This window comes from Rissa tridactyla, chromosome 3 (genome assembly GCF_028500815.1).
Source record: "Rissa tridactyla isolate bRisTri1 chromosome 3, bRisTri1.patW.cur.20221130, whole genome shotgun sequence".
Classification (NCBI taxonomy): Eukaryota; Metazoa; Chordata; class Aves; order Charadriiformes; family Laridae; genus Rissa; species Rissa tridactyla.
The window spans coordinates 86,358,607-86,385,722 of record NC_071468.1 but is presented as its reverse complement, the minus strand read 5'-3'; the positions used below and the strand labels follow the sequence as shown (position 1 = coordinate 86,385,722).

Genomic DNA, 27,116 nt, shown 5'->3' with positions numbered 1-27,116 from the left:
TGTCCTTTGTAATGGTTGCGAGAATAATCATGCCACTGATGTAACTGTTTTCATGGAATTAGTTGCCACAATCCACAATTCAAATGCAAAATTGACACTTTCTCATTGTTAACGTTGTTTATTAGGCAATTACAATAAGAAGGAAATTGTGTAGATCATACTTTCAAACACAAAATCAGGTTTATTTGATAAAATGCAGATTTGCTAGAGTTGACAAGTTTTTCTTTCCTGTATGATGTAGGTGGCTTCCTGTTTCTTGCTCTTGCTTTGTTGTTCAACCCTTGTGTGGAAAATCAAATCAAAGCTCACTGGGTGGCAGAACTGCACCCAGGTGCAGAGCGTTGGTGTTTCTGTTGGAAAGCCATGCTCACTGGTGGGATGTGAGGCCATCCCTGTAGATGACCTGGGTACTACAGGATGCTTCCCTAGAGGTTGTGGGTCATCCCCATGGAGCCCAGGGAGGGGGGACGACAAAAGCTGTCCTTCTTGTCATTCTGGATGCATGCTGGCACATCAGCAGACAGCACACATGAGGTACTTTGGTAGACGGGTGACAAGCCCTGCTCGGAAGAGCAAGACTGCGGAGCAGTGCACAGAGGGGTGGGGAGGCCCTCAGAGGAGCGAGGCTATGTACGTGGAGTATTTTGGAGGTGCTCACGCACTTATTCCTCCCGTGCTGTGAACCAGATAGAGGTGAGCTCGATGTGAACCAAGAGGCATGAGACCAAGCTGCTGCCCTCATCAGAGCCCATCAGTTCAGGCTCAGTAATGTCTACACAGCGTCCAGTTTGCATCTGGCTCTCTCCCAGCCAGCTTGCTGCATAGGGAGAGTAGGTGCATATTTGCCTATGAAAGGCTGTATAAACATATCCTGGGAGAGCTTGGCTTGCTAATCTGGTGACACAAAGGCTGGAAGGAGAAAGAACCATTTAAAGTCAAGGGCAAGGCTGTCACAGGAGCAAGCACATATAAATTAGCCTCAAGTATATTTAAACTGGAAATTTGAAGAGATTTTTAAGCCATCAGAGAGCTGGGGTCTTGTGCAGAAGAGGCACAAAGTGAGAACTACTTTCGGGATAGGGGTGGTTAATTTTAGGATGGAAATTAGATGGCATGCTTGTTGTAGCAGAGAATTATTGATCAGGCTTTCAGATAAATTGAAACCCAGAACCCTCTCCCCCCCGCAAGATAAAACTCATTGCAAATGAAACATAAAAGTAAGTGTATTCATGTGCATGCCTTAGTTCTCTTATACCTGTATGTCTAATGCTTTTACTCAAAGTGTTTGGTTTGTTCTGTCGACTTAATTTTAAATTCTAGGGATTTGCTGCAGAGGAAAGAAAAAAGGGGGGAGGGGGGCACTAGTACTTCTCAGCCAAAATTCCTGCTGAATTCTATCAGAGTTCTATTGGAAGAAGACACGCAGAGACAAAACTCTCTGGAAGGAGGGAACAAGTTTGCACACCACTTTAGGCTTAAAATTTATTTCTGATACACACCTGTAAGCATAGACCGATTCTTGTGGAAAAACACCATGCAGAGCCACAGCTTCAAGCGACCAGGATCTAGAGCTAAATGCTAAAGACTTCCGTAATCAAAATGGATTAATTGAGCATGGCTTAAGAAAAATGAGGCATATTTTCCATAACAAACCCAAGTACTCTTAAATGTTGGTCAGCTGGCAAGCTTGCCCTGTTCTGTTTTTATCATATATAGGGAAGGTCATATGATGTGGTTAATTGCTGCATCAGTAAACAACAGTTCAGCTGCAAAACAGTATTTCATTTTTGTTGCCTCTAACTGTATGATTTCAGAAGAAGAATCGTATGAAAGAATCAAAATTCAGTGGGGAATCAGTGCATTCCTTCAGCGTTTCCTCAGGGATGCACTTGTTCTGTTTTGACAGCGTTGCTAGTAAGTCGCCTATGCGGGTGAAGTCAGCGTGCTCGTCTACACTCCAGCATCTTCTCTGAATCCAGTGAGGGACACTGGGGCTCTTTCCAGGTTTGGAGGCTTTTAAAATATGTAAAGAAGAGCTGATGGCCAGCAGATCCCAGCGCTGTTAATGATCTGATGCCAGGGAGCCCAGAGGGGGCTGGTGGCCCTGCACTGCACGTACATCAGGCACTCGTCCTGGTGGTGGGATCTCTGCAGGGTGGTTGGTCTAGTGCATGAGGTTTCATGGCTCTGCTTTGGGCATTTTGTCAACCAGCGTGCTCTGTTCCTGCTCTGCCTGGTAGAATGAAGAGGTGATTTCCATTTTTGTGCTTTTTTGTCTGATGTTCTTCACAGGTGTGAAATTTATAGCTGTTTTTCTTATGAAAAGGGCAAAAAAATGAGAACAACTGATCATACAAATTGACTGACCCAACAAGCAGGTGCCTTTATATTTTGGTGAATATGCTGCAAAAGCTGAAAATTAAGAACTGAGCCTGGTATAATTAAGTCTTTTCTTTCACGCAAGAAAGCTGGTCCCTTCTTTCAGTCCTTTTGTGGTAGAACTTTCAGTAAAGTTACTGACAGCTGCATCTTTGACATGTAAGCTCTGGGACTTTTGCTGAGCTGCTTTTCCCATGTTATTTTTCTTTTGACTTTCTGAGTTGAGACAGGTTAGGGAAAGGGCTGAGAACCACTAGGAGTGGCCCAGGAGGAATGGTGGTAGTGAGGTCGGCGCTTCTCTCGATCTTGTCAACAGAACAGTGCCTGGAGGATGGAGAGAAGTGGGATTTCACCTCCTAGGCATCAACTTCTGGTGTATCCCAAGGATGCCTGGCTGAAAGAAGGCACTTCTGGGGGAACGGCAGCCCTTAACGTGGGCTTGCTCCATGCCTGGGGGTGAAATTTCCAAGTTTGAACCTCTGCGTTGCAGCTCCCCAAAAGAAAGTGTTACTGGATGTTGGGTTTCACTGGGGCACGGGCTGCAGCATTCAATAGTGAGAATTAATAGGGCCAGAAAAAGCTGTGCATTAGCAAGCACGCACGACGGAGTCTGCCACTTGCCTGTTAAACATGGAAGAGATTTCCAGAGGAAGTCACAAAGGTAGTACGGGCTGTTTTAATATAACTTGTACAGCGCCATGGGTTTTATGATTATTTTTTTTCAAAGGGAAGCAGAATATAGCTTTTTTGCAGGGCGTAGCATTAAGATCATAGCTATAAAATTGAATTCTGCGGAGATGGAATGATAATTTTGAAAAAAACATAGAAATGCAAAAGGTAGTGCTTCCGTTTTGATTCAGTAATTCTGTCTGTTTGATTTGATTTTTTGAACTAGTCCTGTTACAAACCTGCCATATGGCAACACTTCTGTAATGCTGGAGTACTTGTCATCAGGATTTCAACTTCAGAGTGTGTTGAATTCTTTAAAACAATCTTCTTTCTTTTGCTTCCTTTGTAAGTTCAGACAGAAGCAAAAAAATAAATATATTTTGGTGCTTTCACATTTTTATGCTCTTTCAGTTTGAAAAACCTACTTGTGTCTGTTTTAAACAATAAATAAAAATAAATGAAAGAGGACTAGCAAACATTTAGGGACTTGCTGAATGCCTGTTGAGGTCAACGAGAAACTTTCTGCTGACTTGTGCGCGCAGCTTATTCATGGAGAACAGTCTTAACAAATCATCGGTGTGAACAAAGTGACAAGATTTGGGTTTTGTTTTTAAGCTTTCTAATAAAAGGTGGATGGGCAAGGTTTTGTGTAAGTGCAGAGTGGATGAATAAATAACAGTCCTTGTGCAGCAGAAGAGCAGGGTGAGATGGAGAACTGAATGTACTTGCATAAAAGCATCTACAAATACATAAACACAAGGCAAGATCATGCGGCTGGTGGCGCTGAGGCCCCCCTGTATGGATTTGATTGCAGAGTCCATACACTGGCAGCCGCTCGGAGAAAATTCTGCTTTTAAACCGTATGTATCGACAGCTGCCTGTCGACGTCTGGAAGCTGGAATACAGATCGAACGCAAACGAAAGCCTGCCCTTGCATTTTACTGCTGAAATTCATGTGGCTGTTTACTATGCTTGGCTGCAACCTGATACGCCCCATAGCTCCAGCAGCGTGTCACGCTTGTTGGAAGTTGCAGCCTTAGTGCAATAGGTCCCATTTATTTTGTCAACAAGCCCGTGACATGGGAGGATTTGTATGATTTGCTGCCTGCTGAAACAATTATTTACATTTGAATAGAAGTCCAAATTGCATATCTTTTATAGGAATGACCGCTTTATTGGTTCATTAATCCCAAATTGTAGCAGTCTTTCATTTATATTTCTGTAATAACCCCCAAACCATTACAGTTCATATTTGGAAATGCTCACATGCTTATAAGTCGGTAATGTGCATGTTAAGGAGTCTCTGGTTTTAGTGTTGTCTCCTTGTAGTGGGCATCTATAGGAGACACTCTTGTTCATATACGTTTCCGCTCCCACTAGGACCCATGTCGTATTCAGATAAGCCCCCTCTTTGGTGCTGCAGTGGTGAGTCTGAATTGTCTATGGAGGAGACACACAGAGGAAAATTTTTTTGTCTTCCTCCCTCTTCCTCCTAGATATTTTAGGCAGGATGATGCGTTGTTGTGAGAGAAAAATTTTATTTGAAAAAAAAGAAAAAGTCCTATTAGGCCATCAGCAGTTGGTGTAAAGGGCTGTTGGTTTGACTTGCAGCCGTGAAGGAGAAAATCGGAGGCAGGAGGAACAGCTCTAGCTATTGCTGCTGGGGCTTCCCACCGTGGCACAGACCTGTTGAAAGTTTCTCTCCAAAGGTTGCCATGCTCTGAATTTGTCATCACAGCATGGGGGGCACCCAGATCGCCTTGTCTCTCCCCCATAGTTTGTTCTGGATTGGTATGTGTGTACATAGGTGCAAACATTCCTGTATATGTATGTCTATGTTTGTATGAGGAGGTGGGTGGGTGTGTTTTTCCAGTGTTTGCGTTGCCCGTGCTGGAATACAGTCCAGCTGTACTGCCCATCTCTGCTCTCATTTTGATGTTACTGGGAAGAAAAAGAAAATCTGGCATTGCCAGTTCTTGCAGGGTTATGATTAATCTTGAGATGATCATTGCTCTTCCAAAAGCCTGAGCTTCTAATCAGTGTAATGTGCTGGAATTGATCCTCCTTCCCACTCTCCCATCCTAAGTAGGGTCATAGTTTTCCTATTCTCCCTTTATAGCCATTGGGAAGAGCTCAAGGATGGCATGTATGCAGTAGCTCAGGTCTCTGAAGGTCTCTCTCTAGGGGTCTCCAATAGGTGGGATACCTCTGAACCTACGTTTCTGGATAGAGAATCTCAAAACACACAAACCTTCTGGAATAAAAAGCAGCAATATAATTTTTAATCCTCTAGTCTTCCATTTCAACAACTTTTTGGGTTTTTTTTTTAAACCAAAACCTGGGTTTTGGGAACCTGGCTGAAGTTTTGAACACTTGGGGATGGTGATAGGGGAAATGCAGAGTTAACTCTGTTTGTTGAGTGACAAGAGCGGTCAGGGAATGTTGCCTTGCATAGGCTCCTGTCCCTGCTGGCACTGAGGACGTGATGGTGTTTGGTGTCACTTCCTGGAGGGGCTGGAGCAGGGCAGCCCTCTCTGCCAGCCTCTACTCTTTCCCTCCTTCCCAAGCCTGGTGGCTTCACTCTCTGCCTGCCAATCTGACACCTTGCCCTCTCTCCTGTTGCCGGGGAAAATGCAGCTCTCCCCAGCCCTGCAGTGGCCTCTTCCAGTGAGTACCCTCTCCTCCAGCACCCATCTTCTGTGGCTGGCCATGAGCTGCCCAGCTATTGAGAACAGGAGACAGATTGGTCCCAGTGACAGGAGAACTTGGTGCTCCCTGGGGCGAGGGCAGCCTCCTCCGGATAACCCCATTCCCCGGGGTGACTTTATTTTAATGTGCCTTAAGGCACTGAACAGGCGGGTGAAGGTCATGCGATCTGGATTTTCTGTGGTTTTGCAACTTTTCCTTGTGCTTGTGCCCTGCCACCAGGCGTGCTCCATGTGGCAATTGCCTAGGAGATGTGTTGGGTGAGGAAAACATGTCTCTCGTATCAAAATAAACTCATACTCTGCTTTTATTTTTAGCACAGTACCTTGGCTGAACCTCATCATGTTTTCAGTGGTTAGAGATGATTATCTTATCAGAAAGTTTCCCTGCTGGGATATATTCATGTAGTTGATGCTGTTTTCCTTTTAAAGTATGTGAGCTGGCTTCAAGTTGGGTTTGTTTGGGATTTTTTCTACTCCACGCACAGATTGCAATAAATTATTTTCATGATGTATTAGTAACCTGCTGGGAAGTGAGATGCCCGGATTAGGTGATTTACTTATTGCCATTAAGTAATGTAGAAAGTCAGAACCCATAAACCTGAACGTGCTGGAGCACATATTCATAATGCAAACATATTGCTCATGGCTGGGAATGATTTGTCAGTCTGGCATATATTCCCCCCCCCACCCCCCCCCCGCCATGTTGCCTGGAGACTTTTATGCTTCCTGCTGTTGAGTTATCTGGCACAGCAACATGGCTCTCCTCCTGGCTGATGGAGAAGGAAGGGTGCTCAGTGCAGCTCAGTGCCCTTCGACGCAGGGGCAGGCGTTAAGGGAGCTGTGGCCAGGTCGAGTGTGAAGCGCCCAGGCAGCAGGCTGGATGGCCCCCAGGGACAGTGGTGAGAGCTAAAAGCGAGCCCTTCCCACGCCTTCAGCGGGGTGGGAATGGAAGTTTCCCATGTGGGAACGAGCTGTTGCCGCTAACAGGAGACAACATTTGGGTTTTGAGGCACCCGCATGTCAGAGTGGATGAGGTCTTTTCCCTTAGGCCTGGCTCTTCAGATCGATAATGTAGGACAATTAATCAACTTTTAACATTTTTGAATGACATGGACATTTTGACCCCAGCCGTTCTCTGGATTTTAACACTGGTTTTCCTTTTTGCTCTGAAGAGGCTGAATTCCCAAGGCTGTACCAGCTACGTAGGTATAGCATTTACTGTGTGAAAACAATCCTGTCTTGAGCTTGGTTTTTTATTTGCTTGAAGTAGCTTTCCTGCTGGACAAGTTGCTTAAAACCCCAGAGAGCTGATGGTTACCTTCTGCTTACTTCAGGGCACTAGAAGCCAGACAGCTCTTGAGGTGTTTGCTCCTTCTGTAGGTGACATATTACGGCCATTTATCTTCCTTTGCAGGGTAAATCACTGGATGGAAAAATAGACAATAGCAGTAGTAATGATGAAATATATATATATGTACACACACACACACACACTTCCTACAGCAAGAGTTAATTCTTGATTTTCCCTTGTGAGTTTTCTTTTTCAGGTTGTATGGGTTAAATGTTTAGGGAATTGCTTGTTGTAGCTCTCCTCTGTTGTCCAGACTGCCTCTTACAATCTCTCCCCTCTTTGAGACTCTTCACATCAATTCTTATGCCTCTTTTCGGAGAAGCAGCCTGTTCCCCTTTTCCTGAAACGTTGCATTCTAAATTCTGTCAAAGGATGATGCTGAAGTGGGGCTCAGTTACAAGTAACTATTGTTTTCCTCTTGTTATTTCACTTAGATTTTTGGAACCCATTTGTTGGGGAGATGCTTTTTTTTTTTTTTTTTTTTTTTTTTGAAAAATGATTTTACTGACAAATTCTAATCTTTAGGGTTTTTTTTTTCCTCCTAAAAACCATATATCATGTGTACATCTCACTAATTGAAGCTTTTCTGTCTTTCTGTTTATTGGGGAACCATCCTTGATTACACTATAGATTGAATTTCTCATGACTATTTTATACTCTTACTTTCATGTGGGTTAGAGCTTGGTAATGTTTAAAAATAAGTATTGTCAAAAAAACCCTGACAGATCTTTGGCAAAAGATCTGGTTGTTGTACGCGTGAAGTCACTTGCAGTGACTACAGGCCTTTCGTTCCTTTTAAGGGGAGCATCTGTCATACACAGCAGTCCAGTAATTCTTATTTCTATTGCAAAGATGGTACCCATTACAATATATGGAGTAGCCCACTATTGCAGTTTTGTCATACAAAATGAAGTTGAAAGTGGTTGACAATTCTGTGCTCCAGAGGGAGAGAAACAAAAGGGTCATGCATTCTCTTTAGGTGTGGATACAAAGCCAAATCTGAATTTGTAGGGAAGTATCCATACCTAAATACAATACCCCTTTTGTAGAGTATCATCGGGATAACCTGAAATGCTGCAGGAGGAGGAGGAGGAGGAGTTTTCAGCATAAACAAAACTACGGTAAAGCCTTTGGTACATTAATATATGTCAGTTGCTGCTATTGCAGGTTTCAGAGAGCGAGGTATGAACAGAAGAACAAGGAAAAGCAGATAAAATTCTGGTCAACTACCAAGCATTAAAATCCACCTTAAGGTATTATTATTTTCTTCTCATCCATAGCATGGCCGGACCCCCCTGCATCTTGCTGCCCACAAGGGTCATCTCCACGTTGTCCAGGTTTTGTTGAAGGCAGGTTGTGACCTGGATATTCAGGATGATGTAAGTAGATTTAACCTTCTTGCTTGGGGGGGAGGGGAGAAGGTAAATTGCAAATAACAGTAGACCTTCACTTCTTTAAAGTAGGATTAAATGAAAACAAAAGCTATCTCTCTATTTTCTGGTTGGGAGACGTAGCCTCTAATTTGGAGACGCAAAACTGCATGGGAGACAATGTAAAACGTGTTGGTTTTCAACAAATAGCTTGGTCCTCTTGCTGAAGCTGCAGAGCTTTATAAGAACTCTGGTTGTGCCAGGCGGGTGTGAGTAGCAGTGAGAGTTGTTGTCTGCCGTGTGGTATAGAAATTTAATAAGAGCTCGTTGTACTCCGTGGGAAAATCCCTGGAGGACGTCAGGTAGGGGACACAATCCGTTGTGATGTTTGCCTGAAGTGGGAGATGCTTTTTGTGTAGACTTACGCCGCAGCGTATGGAATATTGAGCAGCTGCCCGGAGCACTGTGTGGCGGCGCAGGGAAATCATCCTCTTGGCAGCTGCGCTCCATGTGGGGGTGGTGGCATCTGTGAGCAGGTTGTGTGGTGAAGCACCAGCGCAACGAAACCAGCTTTTGAATTTAGCAAATGGTAGTTTGTTTTCATTCAGTAAAATATGTAAGTTACTCAAATTTCTCGGTTTTCCGTAAGAATAGTTCTAATCTTGGATCAGGCTTTAAGGCACACTGGAGTGACCGGTAACATGGCTTTAGTTCCCTCACTCTGGTGAACAAAGGTATAGGCTGAAATGTCCAACAGCAGTTGAATAACCATGACTTCTACAGATTTTTTGCTAACTTCGATGGCATGCTGGAACAAGTTTGAGGAAGAGTTTCTTTTGTTCCCCCTGTAATAAATAAGGTGAAGATTCTTCAAAGGACCTCGAGGTCCAAAGGGGGTTAGTAAAGGCACCTGTATGGCTATTAAAAGGACACTGGAAACATCTAGGTGCCTTTTGAAAATCCCCTTAGGCATTTGTTTGCCTCTAGAGGATCTTAAATATCTATAGAAATTGGAAAACTGGTTTCTTTCTCTGTGTGAGTAGCTGCTTCCCTGTGGGACGTGAGCAGTCTGTCTGACAAGCTTAGGATGGGGGTACTGGTGCAGCCAGCTTTCTACTGGAAAACTTGTTTTTCTAGGAAGAAGCTTTGCTTCCTGCGCTCTTTATTCTTTCCCTATGCCCATCCGTGAAATGGAGCAGATTTGCAAGTGTAATGGTAGTCTCAGTTTATTCAGATGTATCCTGAGTATGGTTTTTTGACTTCTCTCAGCAAAAATGATTCATTGGGTATTTAAAACAAAATTGCAGGTATGTTACAAGTACAGTCAGTTTTCCTGAGAACAGCAAGTTGTTGCTGTAAGAATGCAAGAGCTTCCACCGATTTGGTCAAATTGGTTTCTGTGAAAATTGGTTTTTGAGTAAGTCTGGGTTTTTTTTTAATTCTCTAGGAACAGAATCAAGGCTGTTTATATGTAAACATGATAGCCATAATAGAAAACCAATAAATCAGTGTTTAGTATCATTTCAGTTTAGCAAAGAGTCTTGCACTGTGGCAATATTCAGCTTGTAGAAGACCTATTTCACTTGCCTTGCAAGCTTCTCAGGGGCTTTGTTCACAATAACTGGATACAGCTTCGAAATGTGGTGACTAATCTGTACAGAACAGATGCATGCTTGATTCACAGACACTGTTTCTTTAGAATGTATTTTGATTTTAGCGCTGTATTTAGTACTAGTAATTTGGTTGGGGTTGAGGAGAACCTCAGGAGTTGCTGAGTCTTAGCAGGTGTGTTTGGATTTGTCTCAGAGGGAGGAGGAAGTCTAAAATTCCAAGTAAAGATTTTTGCTTCTGAAAGGTATTAACTAAAATATTTCTGCTTTCCTTTTACATAGGTCTTCAAAGAAGGTTCTCTATTTATGGTTTCTCTGTGTATAATTCATTTTTACACTTTATTTGTGTCCCACAGAATATGTTCATACTCTCTTCTGGTTGCAAGCTATTGATTATGCCTTCTGTCACTTTTACTGTGTGCTTATTTGGCAGTGAAGGCATCTTAGTTTCAAGTGTTGATTAACATTTCTACATTTCAGCACTGTTTTTCAGGAATACAGATTTAGGTTCAGGGATGAAATCGCTTATGAGAGTGGGGAGTATCATGTTTAATTGAAAAGTAAATTACTTAGTTGATTTTTGTCTGTGCTGTGTTGTGATAACACAGAAAAATCTCCAGGTTCTAAAAAGATGACCTATAATTTATTTTTCTAAATAACAAGAGAAACCTAAACACATTTTATTTTGGAGTTGACTCTCTTTAGCTAATGAACGAATGCAATACTAACTTTTCATCTGTCACATGATAAGCAGAAACTTAAAAGTTACTAAATGTTGTGGAAACATTAAAACACTCGCTTCATGTTCTACAGATGCATTCTTTAAAACACAGTAAGAGCCATAAGAATTAGTTGAAGAATGACCTCCAGTGGCCTGGAGTGGGATTATTATGAATTTCAACCGGTGGAGTCCAGCTCTGTAGAGTACGCCACCCCGGGAGCTAACTCCTTCCTTCTCCCTGCCAATACTGAAAACTCTTACTGGGATCCCAATGCCATCTCTGAGTGGTCAATGAGTATCCATACAGCACACACCTCAGAAATAGTCAAGGAGAAAGTTGCCCCGGTGAAGGAAATCAAGGACGAAAAAGATAAGAGAAACCAGAAGAGAAAGGCTAGGAAGGAACCTAGAAGATCAGAAAGAGAGAAGGAGGTTAGAAACCTTGTGCGTCGACCCTGCCTTGAGCTTGACGTCTCCCACGGCTGCATGCTGCGAAACCTTGGCCGGGCGGTCTGGCATGACCGAGCTCTTCTGCCCTGCATGGCTGCATGGCGGGCTTTGTGCTGGCTGCTCTGCATCAAGTTCCCTGCCCTGTGCGCGCGCTCTGAAAGTCTAACTGGGAAAACGAGTTGATTTAAAACAGAGGCCCGAGGCCCCAAAACTTCTCTTCTGGAAGCTTCAGTTTAAGAAGCAGAAAATTAATTTCAAATGGAACAATAACCCAGGGTTCATAATCATTTCTAGCCGAACGTAAATATGCAAAGTGGCTTATTCCCGTACTCCCATTTCAGTCTCATTTAAGCTGTAATTTGTTTCCTTCACGTTTATTTTTTCAGGCCTTGCTCACTTCTGCTGGTCATGCATCATCAGTTATGAAATTATTCTTACTGTGTATCATGATGATTGCCTTTCTTTAGCGAAGGAGGAGGAGAGCAGCACACTGAAATTGAGAAACACTAAGGCGCATTCAGTTGCCTTTGTGTAGAGCTGCTTCAGGATACCACATATGCTTGTATGCTCCTGCGACTATTTAACACTTCCTTGTATTTTCACTTCAAAATGTTTTAAACTTTCTACTGTGAATCTAGTGGCTTGATTTCAAAGTATAAGACTTTGCAAGTGCCATCCAGCACCGTGTAAGAGGGATTAAAGGCATGAGTTTTTGCTGGTTATTTTGGTGCAATTCTCCTGTAGCAAGACAGTTTATTTGGTGATTTCTGGAAACACGGAAAGACGGTGAGGAGGCAAAGTGTGACACTGGAGAGGGGCTTTAAAGGAGGTCGTACAACTGATGGATGCTCTGGAGAATAGGAATGTGCAGGAAAACAAAGGAGGGTGGTTATCGTATTGTTTTAAATCAGAGAAAGGAAAAAGTAACATGTATTTAAAAACTAGGGTAAACCAAATCTTGTTAAATTTGGGCAGTAGGGTCTATAGTAGAGACTCCAGTAGCCCAGGAGAGCTGGCAGAAGTACTAATACCTGCGTGAAGCCCATTTGTAAGTTGCTTGTGTTGTTCCCTTTCCCTTGGGGTGGACTTCAGATGTAAAATAGTTGACTGTCTTGTTCTAGGTGCCTGGTTCCAGTGGTTGCATCCACTGCTTTAAGTTAGTCAGCAAATGAAGAAACTTGAGGAGGTAATTGCAAACACCAGGACACTGAGCAAGCACCACTGGCCTAGCCAACACAGAAGTGCCAAAGGAAAGACGTAATGCCAAAAATCCATGGAGAAGGCCAAGATTTGTGTATCTGCCTTTCTTCAGGACACTCAGCCTGTAACCCTCTCCTGAAAGCAGATGTTTAAGCTCTCTGTAAAAGAGCATGGCTTTGCCCTTTGGAAACGTACCTGCTGATAGTCCTGTTATACACAGAGCCCTCAGGATGTGCAGACCTGCGTTGGCTGCACGAGCGGATGCAGGCTCCTATCCCAGTCGCTCACCAGCATCTCCGTCTCTCTAGCCCAGTGAATAACAAGGTTTTTCTTAAAAGTGGAGCACTTTCAACACACCAGTGCTCTCGTGGCAAGACAAGCCAGGCGAGTACCGTAGCCTCTGCTGTTGCAGAAGAGCCAGCGGCCACCTCCTTCGCTGGCCTCGTTTCAAAAGGTGGTGGGCATACCCGCAACTTGTGTGGAGCTTCTTCCAGCCAGTGTGTGAGAGAGGAGGGTAAATGACTGTGTCAGGGGCTGTGCTAGCACTGGGTGTGTGCTACACAATGACCTCCTCGGTGCCACCATGACTGCAGTGCTGCATGGCAGCGTGCAAGCCGAGATCTTCACTGAAAGGGTTGTCAAGCGCTGGAACAGGCTGCCCAGGGAAAGGGTTGAGTCGCCAACATTGGAGGTATTTAAAAGACGTGTAGGTGTAGTGCTGGGGGACATGGTTTAGTGGTGGACTTGGCAGTGTTAGGTTAACGGTTGGACTTGATGATCTTAAAGGTCTCTTCCAACCAAAATGATTCTGTGATCCTCTGTCTGGGGCACTGAAGTGGAAACAACTGAGTTTAAGTTGCTTTTGGGGCTAGGCAGCAGGTGAGGAGTGGGATTTAAGACACACTGTTGTAGGCTTTAAGTGCCTTACTTTTACCAAGCATCACTTAAGCACCCAAGTGTCTTTTTGGCTTTGGGCCCACGTCTGTATTTAGGCAGACTGTTGTTTCTTTCAAGGTCACATTTGCGTGACACAGCACTAGAGTTATCTCTCTTCATTGCTACTGATCTGCGGTCTGTTCCTCAGACATAAATCACTTACAAATAGGATCATAAATTGTGCCCAACATAATAGTCTGGGCAGTTAGTACACGTTTACCAGTGTAATTGCCCTCTGAGCTTCTGAACAGCCCCCTAATGCCTTGGTAAAGGCAGAACTCTGATGAGTGCTTTCAGAGACAGCTATTTTAGCAATTAATAAAAAGATACATAAGCCGGTGATTACACGGTCTGAAAATTTATGCTGTGAAAAAAATATAACTCATCTGTTTTCCCTGACTTGGTAAGAGGCAAGGTCGGGGTTTGCTCCTCTGCTGATGGGGAGGCGAGATCGGTTGGAAACACAGCGATGCGTACTGTGTTATTTATAGGTGGGCTACGCCGTTTGTGGCTCAGTGACTCACGCGCAGAGGCCGTCGCAATCTGGTGGTTCAGCTTCCACAGCACCTCAAGCAGTTTAAGGTTACCGTGTGCACTGAGATCCAAGGGTACAGTCGACCAGGTCCTGCCCAGCTGACTTGAGGGACCTGGGGGTGGTAGGGACCTTCACCAGGACATTGATACCTGCCACCTCTTCACTGGGAGGTGCCTCAGTCCAGGTGGGGCAGGGTTTAAGATATCCTTTGACACTCTCTGTTACATGGATGAAGTATTTATTTTCCTGGTCAGGGTGCTGGTTGGACTTTACTCGTAGATGCTTGGCCCTCCCCGTGCTTGTGTAGTGAAGATGTCAGCACCAAAGCCCACATCTTGGGCAGGAGGCAGCTGAGCCTGCCATGTGCAGGCCTTGTGTCCCTTCACCTACCTGGGCTTCCATTTGGGGGACCAGAATATAGTGTGGGACGAAGCCCGGGCATGGCCGAAGCTGTCCCAGTGCCGTTCTGCAGCCCCAGTGAATGGCCTCCCAGCACATGGGCTGGGCTCCCCAAGGGAGACCTGCTCCTGCAGTAGGGAGGTGTGCTTCCCACGTTCCAAATACGTGGGGTTTTTAAATTTAACTGAGATGCCATTAGAAATAGCTGTCATATCGACAAACCCCAAAAAGCTGAATGGCCTTTGACCTCACTGCAATTACTGTGATGGGGTTGGGCTAATGACAAGAACAGCCTTGATTTAAACTGGGCCAGCAAGAAGATCCTTAATTACAAACTAAATCCAATACAACCCATTCCTGCCTCTAGTTTGGTCTTCTCCACGATCAATTTTCTAGACTGTAAAGAAGTAGGAACCAACCATTCCTTGTTCAAGTTCCATCCATCGGAATGGCAGATGTCATCTTGTTTTAGTCTTTATTATAATATCTTTTGTAGTTTTGCTGGTGCAGCAATACCAGTTGGCAGGGACAGGTTGACAGATTACTTTGCACTTCATGGTAGTTAGACACAATGACCGTTGCACTCTCCACATTACCCATTGCTGCAGTAGCAGTAGCGGTGCCACTCATCGCTACCTACCATGTGTTGTCAAAAAAAGGTGTTGAGTTCTTCCTCAGCTTGTCATCAGTACTAGTTACTGGAAACTATCTGACACTTGCATTTATGAGATGGTATAATTTGGACATTTTCCATAACATTTTAGTTATCTTTAAATTTGGAAGAAATGCACAAGTTCAGAGAACTTGCAGTGCTGTCAGTTTTCCAATACTTTGTGTTTTTCTGAAAGTCACAGTTCCTGGAACCATTACTGTCTTTGTTCAAAATCTCTCAAAATCTCTTACATTTCCAGTCTTAGCAGGGACAGGAACAAAAGTAGGAGTATGTAACCTCTAGAGACAAAACATAGCTAGCAAATTTTAAAAAAGCCTTCAGCACAATTTTTTAAAATCAGCTTCATGATTATGAAACAATTTAATGATTTACTGGTGGTGGGAATTGGCACTACAGGGATTACTGCAAGGTTCTGGTTGGCAATGCTCATTTTTCCCGTCTGGATTAATAACTATTTTGGTGTCATTAGCACAAAAGAACCCCACCAAGAGCAATTTTTAAGTCAGTGGCTAATTGCCTTTGAGAACAAATTATTCAAATTATCCACTTATCTAAAGACTTGTAGGCTGTAGGACAGAAAATACAGAAATTCCTCTAGTTTTAGTATTTAATATAATGTGGTATTATCTGATAAAGATTTTTAGCAGAGGAATTTTGTATCTATTTAGGACAAGCTTCCTGCAAGCTTTTTTTCCTCAAGACACACTGCATATCTCTGCCTTCCATGTGTTTTTGGTGACCGTTATCTAGATAAGCAGAAGTGGATTGGATTCCCACTCTGTTTATTCATCCCCCAAAAAGGCTGTGCCCAGCTTTGAAGCTACTCTTTGTGCCTGGACTCAGGCTGTGCTTCAGCATTACAGGTTCAAAGCAACTTCAAAGGAAAGCCAAGACCGGTTGTTGTGGCAGCAGTGGAGCTGCCGCAGCTCATTTTCCCATCGATCGGTGTCTTACATCCCTACACGCCGCTGTGTAAATCCTCCCGTTCCCCCTCTTTTATCACAGTCACACCAACAGGCATGTAAAAATATACAGATGGGCACAGCCAGCAGTTTGCATTTCCCTAGTCTTCAGTTTCTGGAAGTTTTGTACAAGATTAATCTTGGGCTCCCTAGCTCAGCAAATGAGTTCGACAGTTGTTAGAGGGGAGATGAATGGGCAGTCGGACAAGATGACCGCATCAGCATCATTTCTTTTGGAAACTTGGCCATAAAGGAGATAAACTGATGCAAGAAATTTGCTTGTTGCTGCTACGTGGCAGGTCAATGAGAAATGAAAGTCTTTTGGACTTCAAGATTGCTCAGTTGCTTGAAGGAAATGAATCGATGGTCATGCAGTTGTGGTCCTCATCGTAAGATTGCCTCCACTCTTAGCACTAATTGGTAAATTCATCAGAGGTGCTGAAGAGGCTGATCTCATCTCATGCTCCTTATCCTAAGCAGGGCTGATGGAGCAATCGCAGCCAAAACAGGAGAGCCTCACCCAGTTAGTGTAAGTACTGGAAGATCCTTATGATGAATTACGACAGCCTGTAATTCCCTTTAGTTCCCTACAGCTACTGTTGGTTATTAGACACATAGTGACAAATGTGTTAGATTCACTGCCTTCTAGTACGACCATATTTTTAGAACGCTTCAGCGCTGTATATGGGGTTGTGATGACTTGCAAACTTCTGTGAACAGTTGCTTTGTTGCTCTCTGGTACTTTCAAGAACTTTCTTAATCTTGGAAACTTTAAGGATAGTTGTTTATGGGGACTGTTTCCAAAAGCAGCTTGGATTTAACAGTACGTGTGTTGAAGATGCAGCCCCCGTGTGCGCGTGGTAGGCACTTGCACTGAGTCAAAATGAGGTGGGAATGGTACCAATTACAGATTTGCTTCTTTTGGCAGGGCGATCAGACAGCGTTGCACCGGGCTGCTGTCGTAGGGAACACCAATGTTATAGCAACTCTGATTCAAGAGGGCTGTGCTTTGGACAGACAAGACAAGGTAACAGGCAAAAGCAAACTCCTGTGGGATGGTAGCCTTGCCAGCTAGTAATATTAGAATCTCAGAAAGTTGTGATTTATACTCCTGGGTAAGTATCTGATGCTTTGAAAGTAATTGGAACAGTTACATTGGAAAAAAAGTGGTACGATCTCTTTAATATAAATTACTGATTTAGTTATTTTTTTATGTCAGGCTGATAGTTTTTGATAAGAGTCTGGTCTCGGCTCATTAAGGGAGGAGTTAAAGAAACATACAACCATACTATGCCCTACGCAAACCACTACACGGTTTCCCTTGATTATCCCTGAAACTGAGAATCCCAGGCTGAACATTTAGTTTGGAAGTAAACGTAACTATTTCCAAGATCCAAACAAAAGCTTGAGTGCTTTGCTTGCTAGGAGATGTGGGAAGAAGTAAAAGATAGAAAGAGTAGATAGGAAAAAGTACATAAGGTGTCAGTGGAAGTTATTTCGTGTTTTAATCTAATGTATATCTGCCTCTGGTAAAAATAAAGCAGAAAATTAGCTAGTAGGAAAGGAAAATGATTTATTTTTTAAGTGAGCAGCTGGAGCGTGCAGCTGCTGCGTTCTGAAGGCAGTGTTACTCTGTGTGTGGACACGGCGCACTAACCTTCTCCTCTTGTGTGTGTGCTCTTCAGGATGGGAACACTGCTCTTCATGAAGCTTGTTGGCACGGATTCAGTCAGTCCGCCAAAGTGCTCGTCAAAGCAGGAGCCAACGTTCTTGCCAAGAACAAGGTGAGACCCGTGCAGGAGGAGCTTTCGGTTCTGGTGTGAGGTGGCTGATTCGTAGCACTGGAGATTTCTGGCCGTGGCATTTCTCAGCAGGTCAGGGACCTGATTTTTTTTTTTCCTCTTTTTTTGCCTTTTTTATGCCTGGATGGTTCCTCCGCAGGCACTAGGAAATTCATATTTTGACAGCTGACGCAGGAGGAACTCAATAGCATGTTGAATGATACATTAATTATGGTTGACGAAAACTGCAATTCCTGTGGAAATCTCTGTGGTGCTCTGATTTATACTGAGTAGATTCATTCTGATTGGTGTGATTTAAAATGAAAATGAATTATGCTAATAGGAAAATGGCATTCAAAATAATTTTTTTTTTTTTTTCAGAAATTAAATAGCCAAGTGGATGTAAGCCACAGAGGGGAAAAAAGAGTGTGTCTTTTGTTAGAAAGTTCTTCCTAACACGAGTGTAGGCCCTTACCAAAATCTTGTAATGAACCTGGATTATCTTCCTTCTTGTATTTGTAATACCTCGAGAGCAGTTTAGAGGAAAGAATAACAAAGCAAAGGGGTTTAGTTCCACTCTAATTGTAATGTCTGTGGGAGACTTATCTTCATTTCGCTAATTCAAAAGTTAATGAAATAGTCTAGGAAGTGGCAGTAGCATTCTGTGGTGTGAGCTGAGTTAGGGTTTGGACCGCTGTGCCGATGGGTCAGTTAGATCGTGCGGTTGGCACCGTGTCCTTCTGAGCGTTTTCTGGGAAATGTATCTCTGAAGTGACAACTGAAAGGGGCTAGCGAAGGAAGGGAGACAGGTGGCCAAAGTCCAAGATTTTGAGTGAAAAGGCACGTTGCCTGGGTGTAGTGTTTCTGTATGTGTGCATGTATATATGCATATATACCACATATATATGTTTGTACAATTGCGGTCACTTTGTGGTCTGTAATTAGATCATCTTTGATATTATTTTATGTGTACTCCTTCTTTTATATTGTTCCAACTTCCAGCTTTTATTTTCTGTAATTATTTTTGCTGAAATGTTCACCTAGATTTGTATCAGAGGCACTTCAGACAGCTCCCCGTGCTTGACTTTAGAGTCTTGTGAACCATTGTACTCCTGTTCCTGGATACGCTTGTCTATGCGTATGGGTATACTTCTGTACAAAGGTGTGGACTTAAGATGCAAGTCTGGTTATCCTGCACGCATGGATGCCTCAGGATATTAGAAGATATAGCTTACAAGACATCCTATGTCAACTGGAGACAACCTCTCCTGGAAAGCATGTGCACGGAATAGCTCAGCAGGGTTGATGTCTGAAATATGACTGGCAGACTTTAATAGCGCGTGAGCAGCTCCTGCGCTGGACTTTGATGTCTTACCCACACAATCCTCTCCCTTTGCATTTCACTGTTTGGGTGTTTTTTAACCGACAGGATCTTTTCTCAGGAGCCACAGAAAAATGCAGGAATTGTGCATGTTTGCATGCATGCACGTGCTTTTACCCTTTTTGATTTCAAGAAAAAATGAAGAGTTTAATTCTACTTAATCTCAAAATGGTTTCTCTGGTCTCTCAACTTTTCATGTTACTGATGACAAGGCATAATCTTTCTGACAGCTTTTCTGGCAGCCAGAGCTGAGTGCCATGTGCAGGAGCACCCTACGGGCTGTTGACTTTACACCTGGGCATCGTGTGATTTTGTCTGGGTGAGACAGATTAGGGGCTGCTGGATTTGCCAAACCCTGCTAAGCAGCAGAAGACGGGAGGGATTTGACTCTATTTTCTAGAACTCCTGGTCAGTATCTCCTGGGACTGCGTGGGGGATGCTTCTATGGATGCACTTCTCGCAGCACAGCACAGTATATAGAAGAGCGTTGCAACTGAAGACGGCTTCTATATTAAGTAAAATGCAGAGGACAGGACACCTGGGATTTCAAAGGCAAGTCAGGCAGGCATTTGAGGAATGGGACAACACATGGGAATACGGCTACCTGGGTAGCTGTATTCCTCCTGTGCAGCAAACACCCTGGAGATGCATATTTTCAGTCAAGTTGGTGTAATAAAAAACTCTGCTGCTGTGATAGATCATCCCATGAGATCAGTTGTAGCCTTCTTTTTGGATCCCCCGTCAGTCTGTACATTTCAGTGAAGATTCAGTAGACCAGTGAAGACCCCCAGATGGGTACAACTTGGACCCGCTCTCCCTCTCACAGAAGCTGGTGAGACATTTATCACCCTGTGGAACGCGAGCCAGATGCTCTGTGATCCTTGACCCCAGGCACCAGCACTGTGACTTCTCCCAGCACTGAGGTCCTTGCCCATCACAGGACCTCTCTGCCTTCCCGCCGGGCCCGACCTCCCAAACAGCAAATGATGAAGATATTGCAGAGGCTTTTCAGAGATAAACCCAGCAGGGAAAAAATTGACACTTAAATGCAATTTAGCCGAGAAAGAAAATGCTCATGTCTGCCACAGCTTAGAGGCTACATTCAGGCCTGAAATAGTCTGTAAGGTGGAACTGAAGTCCTAAGACCACATCTAAGAGTTGGTCTTTTGTAATTCAAACCCTGCAGCTTTGATCTATGTCTTGAAAGCATGGGGGACAAATGAAAGGACACAGTCAAGGTGAACAGGCAGCCTAGTAAGCATGGGAAACCTTTTTAGCTGAGCTGATTTCATTTCTAGCTTCCAGGAGCCAAAGACCCCAAACATTTTCAGGCCAACGAAAGCCGAATGCTGTCAGAAAAACTTGTCAGACCAATGTTAGAAATCTCTTTTTTGATTTCTGTCCGTAAAAACTGCATGTTTGCTTCTTTCAGAAACCTTAGCATGGGATTCTCTGGGGTTTGGGTGACTTTTTTTTCCCCTTCTCATCTTGGCCAGTGTGCTTTCTGAACATTGGAGCTTCCTGATAGCCTAAAATCTGCATCCAGCCCTGTGAGAGCACCTACAGACCCAGCCAGACTGGGAGCTGGTTTATGTTATGATCATAAAGAAACAGAGATTGTTGTGACCCTTGTCTGCCCAACACCCCGCAGCAGTCGCAGCCGGCTTTGCTTGGGGTCAGAAATGCCGTGCCATGGCAGCGTGTTTCTTTGTGTGTGTGTGCATGGGGGAAACCCAAAACAGAAGAATTATATTTCTTTAAATGAAATACTTCCTAATGCTGTTTGATATTAATGAACCGGAGAGTTTGTAGAGTCTTTGCTTCCTGCAAACAGACTTGACCAATGCAGATATCGTTAGACTGTCCGATTTCTGCCTTTGCTATATCCCAGATAAATCATTTCCGGGATGAAGAGGGTATTTCAGTCTTCAGGTTCATTCAGCTCATATCTTTGGGAAACTAACAGCGATAGTTTCCCACCCCTGGGTGGATCTTCTTGTGGGAAGACCTTTGAGGTTTTATTTTTTAATGCTCATGTCCCATTTCTAAATACGCCTTTTATATTTTCCTGTATTTCTCTAAGGCAGGTAACACACCTCTTCACCTGGCTTGCCAGAATAGCCATTCCCAGAGTACTCGTGTTTTGCTACTTGGAGGATCTCGAGCAGACCTCAAAAATAACGTGAGTTTTGAAAATGAAGTGGTCATTTTTGTTTGCCTTTGTTTTAATTATATTGCTTTCACTCCTAGAAACACTCAGAAATGCTTTAAGCTGTGATTTTATTATAAATGCTACTGATAAAAACACGAACGAACCATTGTATACATCACGTATAGGAATGCTTTTGATAGGACTGAGCGATGCACTACTTGTTCCTATCTCTTGAGTGGGGATGGAGGGAGCCAAAGGGGGTTTTGTTGTTGCACAGACCGAGGCAGCTCGTCCTTTGCTGCTTTTTGTGGCCCTAATGGCCTCACCCAGATACTGTTGTGCAATTCTGCAAAAGGGCTCCTCTCTCAAAAAGATGGAAATCTTACAGGGGTTTTGTGCCAGAGCAAGGAAAGCTTTCAGACCTGCCCTCACTGAGACAGGTAATACGTACTGTATGTCAGTCTTTAAAATGAGGTAGATTCAAGGTGACTTCAATTTCAGACAGCTTTCCTCCTATTTTATAATGATTCTGGCATGACAAAGGAAAAAAAAAATGTACAAAAGGAAACCAGATGGTTTTTTTCCTGCTCGATAACAAGGTGGGCAGAGGCACACAGAAATGGAAACCTTTGGGGCTCTGCTCCCAGCTCCCAGTCCCAGCTGCGTGTGTGCCACCCTTCATGGGGACGCTGCTCTGGCCACCGCTCCTCATGTTTTCTTCATTCTGTGCGACACCGAGTTGAGTTGCCCAGTCACATTGGTTTGTGGTTCAGAAGAACAGAGTTAATGACAAAATGTAAATCAGGTTTTGTAGTGCAGTAAACCAGCATTTTTATAATTCCAGTATTTCCCATCAGTGGTTAAATAATTCATAGCCCCACCTTGCCTAACCCCAGCTCTTGCTAAAGCTTCCGACTCGTGCTAGTAGATTTTATACCGCAGAGAAGACAGCATTGCTGTTCAGTGAAGGTGTGTGAAATTTACTGCTGTTTTTGCTTTAATAGGATTATTTCATCCCTGAGCACCATGACAAGTGCAAGCTTTCTTACTGCGATTACATGCTCAGAGCTTTGTTTCTGTTTGCAGGCAGGAGATACCTGTCTGCATGTGGCTGCTCGTTATAATCACTTGCCCATCGTTAGGGTGCTCAGTGCTTTCTGTTCTGTCCATGAAAAGAACCAGGTCAGTGCATGAACCTCATTGCGACTCTGCGCCCTTTGCATACGGATAGTTGTTGGGAAGAGGGATTCCTACCCAAGGAATCCTGCCTCACTCTGTGTTTCACTGTACCACCAAGTGCCTGAGCTTTTAAGAATAGCCTTAAAGTAATGGCATTATCAGTGGTTTATTATTTTGCCATCGCATTTGCATCATTTCTTTAAACCATTGCCTATTTATGAGGTTCTGCAGTTGTGCGTTGGTGTAGAAAGGGGCTTTGGGACAGGGGTAGTCGTGTAGGAGTAGAAGTTGGCGTTGGCGCTTCTGAGTCCTTCCCAGTTCTGTGCAGAATGGGACTGGGCAAGAGACTCGGTCATTTCATGGGGGCCCGTTTTCTCCTCTGTAACTAGGATTTAATGATCCTGTGGCCGTTACAGAGACATTGTAAAGCAGAACTCACTAATGTTCAGATGCTACAAAAGTGCGGATTCCTCTGGAATACTTTTCTTTGCTGCGTTTTGCAGTAGGGGGAATTAAGAGGACATAAAAGTGAAGAAAAAGTATGCTTTAAATTCCAAGTAATGATCAGTCTAACCTAGGATTAATCATCCATAGCTGTTTTATAGAGAAGTAATTGATTGCTGTATTTATAGCATAGCCTAATTGGGTTGGTAGAAGGGAATGGATTTAGTACGTTAAAATGTGTTAAATCTGCTAAAGAAACAGATTATGTGGTGCTTAACCACATTGTCTCGTGTTCCGGGGAAATTTTCCGTGTGGAGTTGAAGATCACAAAGGTGTTTTCTGATCTGTATGTTTAATGTTGTTTCTTAGATATGAGATATTACAGCAAACAAAATGGGTTTCAGCATGTTAAATTTACTATATAATTTTATTTGGAAATGAGTTTTTTAACTTGCAAAATGAGCTACTGCATATTAAGATTAACTGGTGTGAACCTGGCATACAGAGACACCCCTTGCCTTCATTCCCCAGCACTCCCCGAAGTTGTTGCGTAGCTGCACACACAGTGACTTTATTTATGAGCATGGCTCATCCAAGTTAGCAACAAGCAATAGACTTCCACTAGTCTTGGGGAGACCTAATTTTCTGAAGGCAAAACGCAAGGCAAAGGGGACAGGAGGGCATTATATGCACGTGTCCCGTCTCCTTTGAACAGCTGCTGGCTCTGTTACCGGTGCCCCAATCTGATCACAGCCGTTTTCACCTCGCTGCACCGGCACACGGGCAGGGCGATACGTTAGTGCTGGCCCCGGGTCGCCTCCTGGCTTTGGTCCAAAACCTGTTTTTCCTGAGGAATCTCACGAAGAGAACACCAGCCATCTCGCTGCTGGTACTTACCCGATTATTTTTGAGTAATGTGATACACGACCACCTGCGCACCAAATAATCAAACCGGAAAAAAAAGGAGCAGCTTATGGTGGGAAAACCGGTTCTGCCCTCAGATGTCATATCCGTTTGCTGGGCTGTCTCCAAGCTGCGTTGCGGGTCACTCGCTTTAGTTAGCTCCTTGCCCCCTCCTGTCCCCTTCCTCCCAACTCTGCTTTTTTTATTGAGCAGGCTTTATTTAAGCTCGGTTGTTGTGTCAGTAAGCGTAGGTCTGACCTCTGAGCATCTTTTAGGAAGGTGTGATTTCTGCAGGGTGAGACTCAAGGGCGTGTGTTACACAGCTGCTTTCTGCTTTGTAACTTGCAGGCAGGAGATACTGCGCTCCATGTAGCTGCTGCTCTAAATCACAGGAAGGTGGTTAAGCTGTTGCTGGAGGCAGGGGCTGATGCATCCGTTGTCAACAATGTAAGTAGGATGTGGAGTTCCTTTGGTATTTTGTATTAGAATCACAGAATGGGTTGGGTTGGAAGGGACCTTGAAGACCATCTAGTTCCAACCCCCTGCCATGGGCAGGGACACCTCCCACTAGACCAGGCTGCTCAAAGCCCCATCCAGCCTGGCCTTGAACACTTCCAGGGATGGGGCATCCACAGCTTCTCTGGGCAACCTGTGCCAGTGCCTTACCACCCTCACAGTAAAGAATTTCTTCCTAATATCTAATCTAAATCTACCCTCTTTCAGTTTAAAACCATTACCCCTTGTCCTGTCGCTACACTCCCTGATAAGCAGTCCCTCCCCATCCATCCTGTAGGCCCCCTTTAGGTACTGGAAGGCCGCTATAAGGTCTCCCTGGAGCCTTTTCTTCTCCAGGCTGAACAACCCCACTACTGTCTTAATGCAGACTCTCTTCAACACTCTCTCTAGTTTTGGTAGAAAATATTGGGTGTTAGAGTTGAATTAAATCTGGATAAATGAAAGTAGTTAGTCACTATGCTCTTGTGCACAGAGCACGTTCTAACCTCAGCTGAAGAAATTTCACATTTCCAGCAGTTGGTGTTTTGAAGGAAATGCAATTTTCTTTTTCCTCTCAGGCAGGTCAGACCCCTCTAGAGGTTGCCAGACAGCACAATAACCCTGAGGTTGCGCTCCTCCTCACTAAAGCATCACAGGTACGGTACAAATCTCTCCCCAGCACACACGTACACGTGGAGCTGAGGCCAGTTAACCCAGAGGGGCCACATCCCCTCGTCCTTAACCTTCTGCTGTGAAAGGTGCCTACGTTTCTGCTGGCCTTGTGTGCTGGCCTCAGGTCTATCGACATTGAGGCCTTCAGCCCCCAAGGCCAGCAAGTCGTGCAGATTAAGCCTTATCCTGAAGCGCTGGCAGAGGTCCTGGCTGTCTTTACTGGCAGAGGATGGAGCAGCCAGAGGCACTTGTTGCCTGTGGTGGACCAGTACCCAAAAGCTCCCAGGCTGTGTCCCTCTGCTGCCTGCCTCAGACTTCTCCCATCCTCAAGATGGTTGCTTGCACTGGAAGATGTGTTGAAACGGGGACAAAATGTCCTGTTTCTACTCTGCTGCTCTGTGTGAAATGCTACAATGCCCTTCGGGACGGAAAGCACATGGAAGGGCCCTGTGTTCTGGTATGAGACCGGGCGTGATCCCTGCCCTGCTCCTCCTTGTCACCTCAGCAAGAGAAGGGCTTGGCTTGGCCACCCGCCCAGGGACACAAGGGGACACAGGAGGAGGCTCTCACCCCTCGCAAGGGACAGCAAAGGGCCCTGATGGACTTAGCTGTGAAAATGCACCACCACTGAGCTATGGACGCCCACATGGCTTTGGCCCATCAGCATCCATCTGGCAGAGCACTTCCTTTTATATATTGCTTTCTAAGTAGAGGTGGAAAAGGTCTGCTCTATTGCTTGGCTTCAGTGGTAGGAAAGAGCGTGACATCACTGAGTAACAGTGTGGTCTGCCTTCAGGTCTCACGCTTTAACCGTGGAAGAAGCCTGAGGAAGAAGAGAGAGAGGCTGAAGGAGGAAAGGCGAGCTCAGTCGGTACCACGGGATGAAGTGGTACAGAGCAAGGTACAGTCTGGCATTACCAGCTGCATCTGCTGCACGGAGGAAGCGTAAATAAAACCCATCAGGACTAAATCTGTTTGGAGCCGTCACTTGTGCATGACCACGGCAGCTGTCTGAGGCGGTCTGTCGTGCTTTGCTGCTAAAGAGTTGCCCACTCATGTGCGCAGAGCAGCTTAGAACGGGGAAACTGAACAAAGGCACCTTTTCTCCATCCGGAACTCCTCTGAACTCCCTGGTTTTGCTTCAAGCAGGGCAGCGTCTCGGCTGCTGACGACACCCCGAGCAGCGACCAGCCACCGCAGAGGAAGAGCGATCTGAAGGATGAACCTCGGTCAACCTCGCCAGATCCCAAAGGGAAGAAGAGCAAAAAGAAAAAGCCAAAGGAAAAGGTATCAATAGATTTAAAACAGCAGAGAGAGAAGGGATCGTTGTTGAGCCATAGTACAGGTGTCCCTTTGGCGTGTCAGTGACTCAGGACAGCAGCCCCACCGTGCTCATGGGGCAGAGGTAGTCTTCAGACAAAACCGATTTCTGGTGGGCAAATTCTGCTGTTGAAAGTCACACGAACCAGATTTGTGTGGAAATCTGGTTAATGTGCTGACAGACATCAAGGTTGTGGCCAGCCACTGCAGCTGGACTGGTCTTTTAATCAGGTTTTTGCTGTAATTATCACTATATTCTTACCAGGAATAGTTTATACCAGGGGGCTCATAAATAGGGAAAACATGGTGTGTTATGTTACGCAGGTTTCGGCACTCTCGGACCCCATCTCCCCAGCTGATCAGCAGACTCTCCCTCGGCCCCAGCAAAACGTGCCTAAGCGCAGAAGCAAACATCACTGCTCCTCCCCACCCCCTCCCCACGAGGTGCGAGCCTACCAGCTCTACACGCTCTACCGAGGAAAGGATGGGAAGGTGATGCAGGTGAGGCGGCCGCTGCCTGCCTTTGGGCTTCAGCTGCGTTTTGGCCTGAAGTCTGGTAAACAATAAGCTGGTTTTGTGTGTGCTAAAGTTGACACACTTAACCAGTTTTGGTCTATGAACTATTTCCTTTTTTGAAATAAGGTGTGAGCAGTCATTGGAACTGACACTGGAACTTTCATGATACACTTTGAAATATTAGGATTTCCAGCAGGAAATGCAAAGAGCTTTGCCAATGGAAGTAAATGAAAGCCGTGTGTGTGCACAGAAGCTTACTACCTAAACCAAGAGCTTGAGTATGCTCAATACATTTTGTTTCAATTCTGTT

The 27,116-nt window shown here is 44.5% G+C and overlaps 1 protein-coding gene across 5 annotated transcripts in view; it reads left to right on the top strand.

The window, feature by feature from the left end:
* Positions 1–27,116, top strand: part of ANKRD6 (ankyrin repeat domain 6) — a 115,993-nt gene that overhangs the window by 82,651 nt on the left and 6,226 nt on the right. For 4 of the 5 annotated variants that reach the window (XM_054196962.1, XM_054196965.1, XM_054196961.1 and 1 more), the window contains 10 exons: positions 8,388–8,486; positions 16,892–16,990; positions 17,649–17,747; positions 21,209–21,307; positions 22,364–22,459; positions 24,152–24,250; positions 24,877–24,954; positions 25,767–25,871; positions 26,117–26,257; positions 26,615–26,791. In XM_054196962.1, the coding sequence (XP_054052937.1) occupies positions 8,388–8,486; positions 16,892–16,990; positions 17,649–17,747; positions 21,209–21,307; positions 22,364–22,459; positions 24,152–24,250; positions 24,877–24,954; positions 25,767–25,871; positions 26,117–26,257; positions 26,615–26,791 (1,092 nt within the window). The remainder of the gene's footprint in view (positions 1–8,387; positions 8,487–16,891; positions 16,991–17,648; positions 17,748–21,208; positions 21,308–22,363; positions 22,460–24,151; positions 24,251–24,876; positions 24,955–25,766; positions 25,872–26,116; positions 26,258–26,614; positions 26,792–27,116) is intronic. The other variant, XM_054196964.1, reaches the window with a different exon arrangement.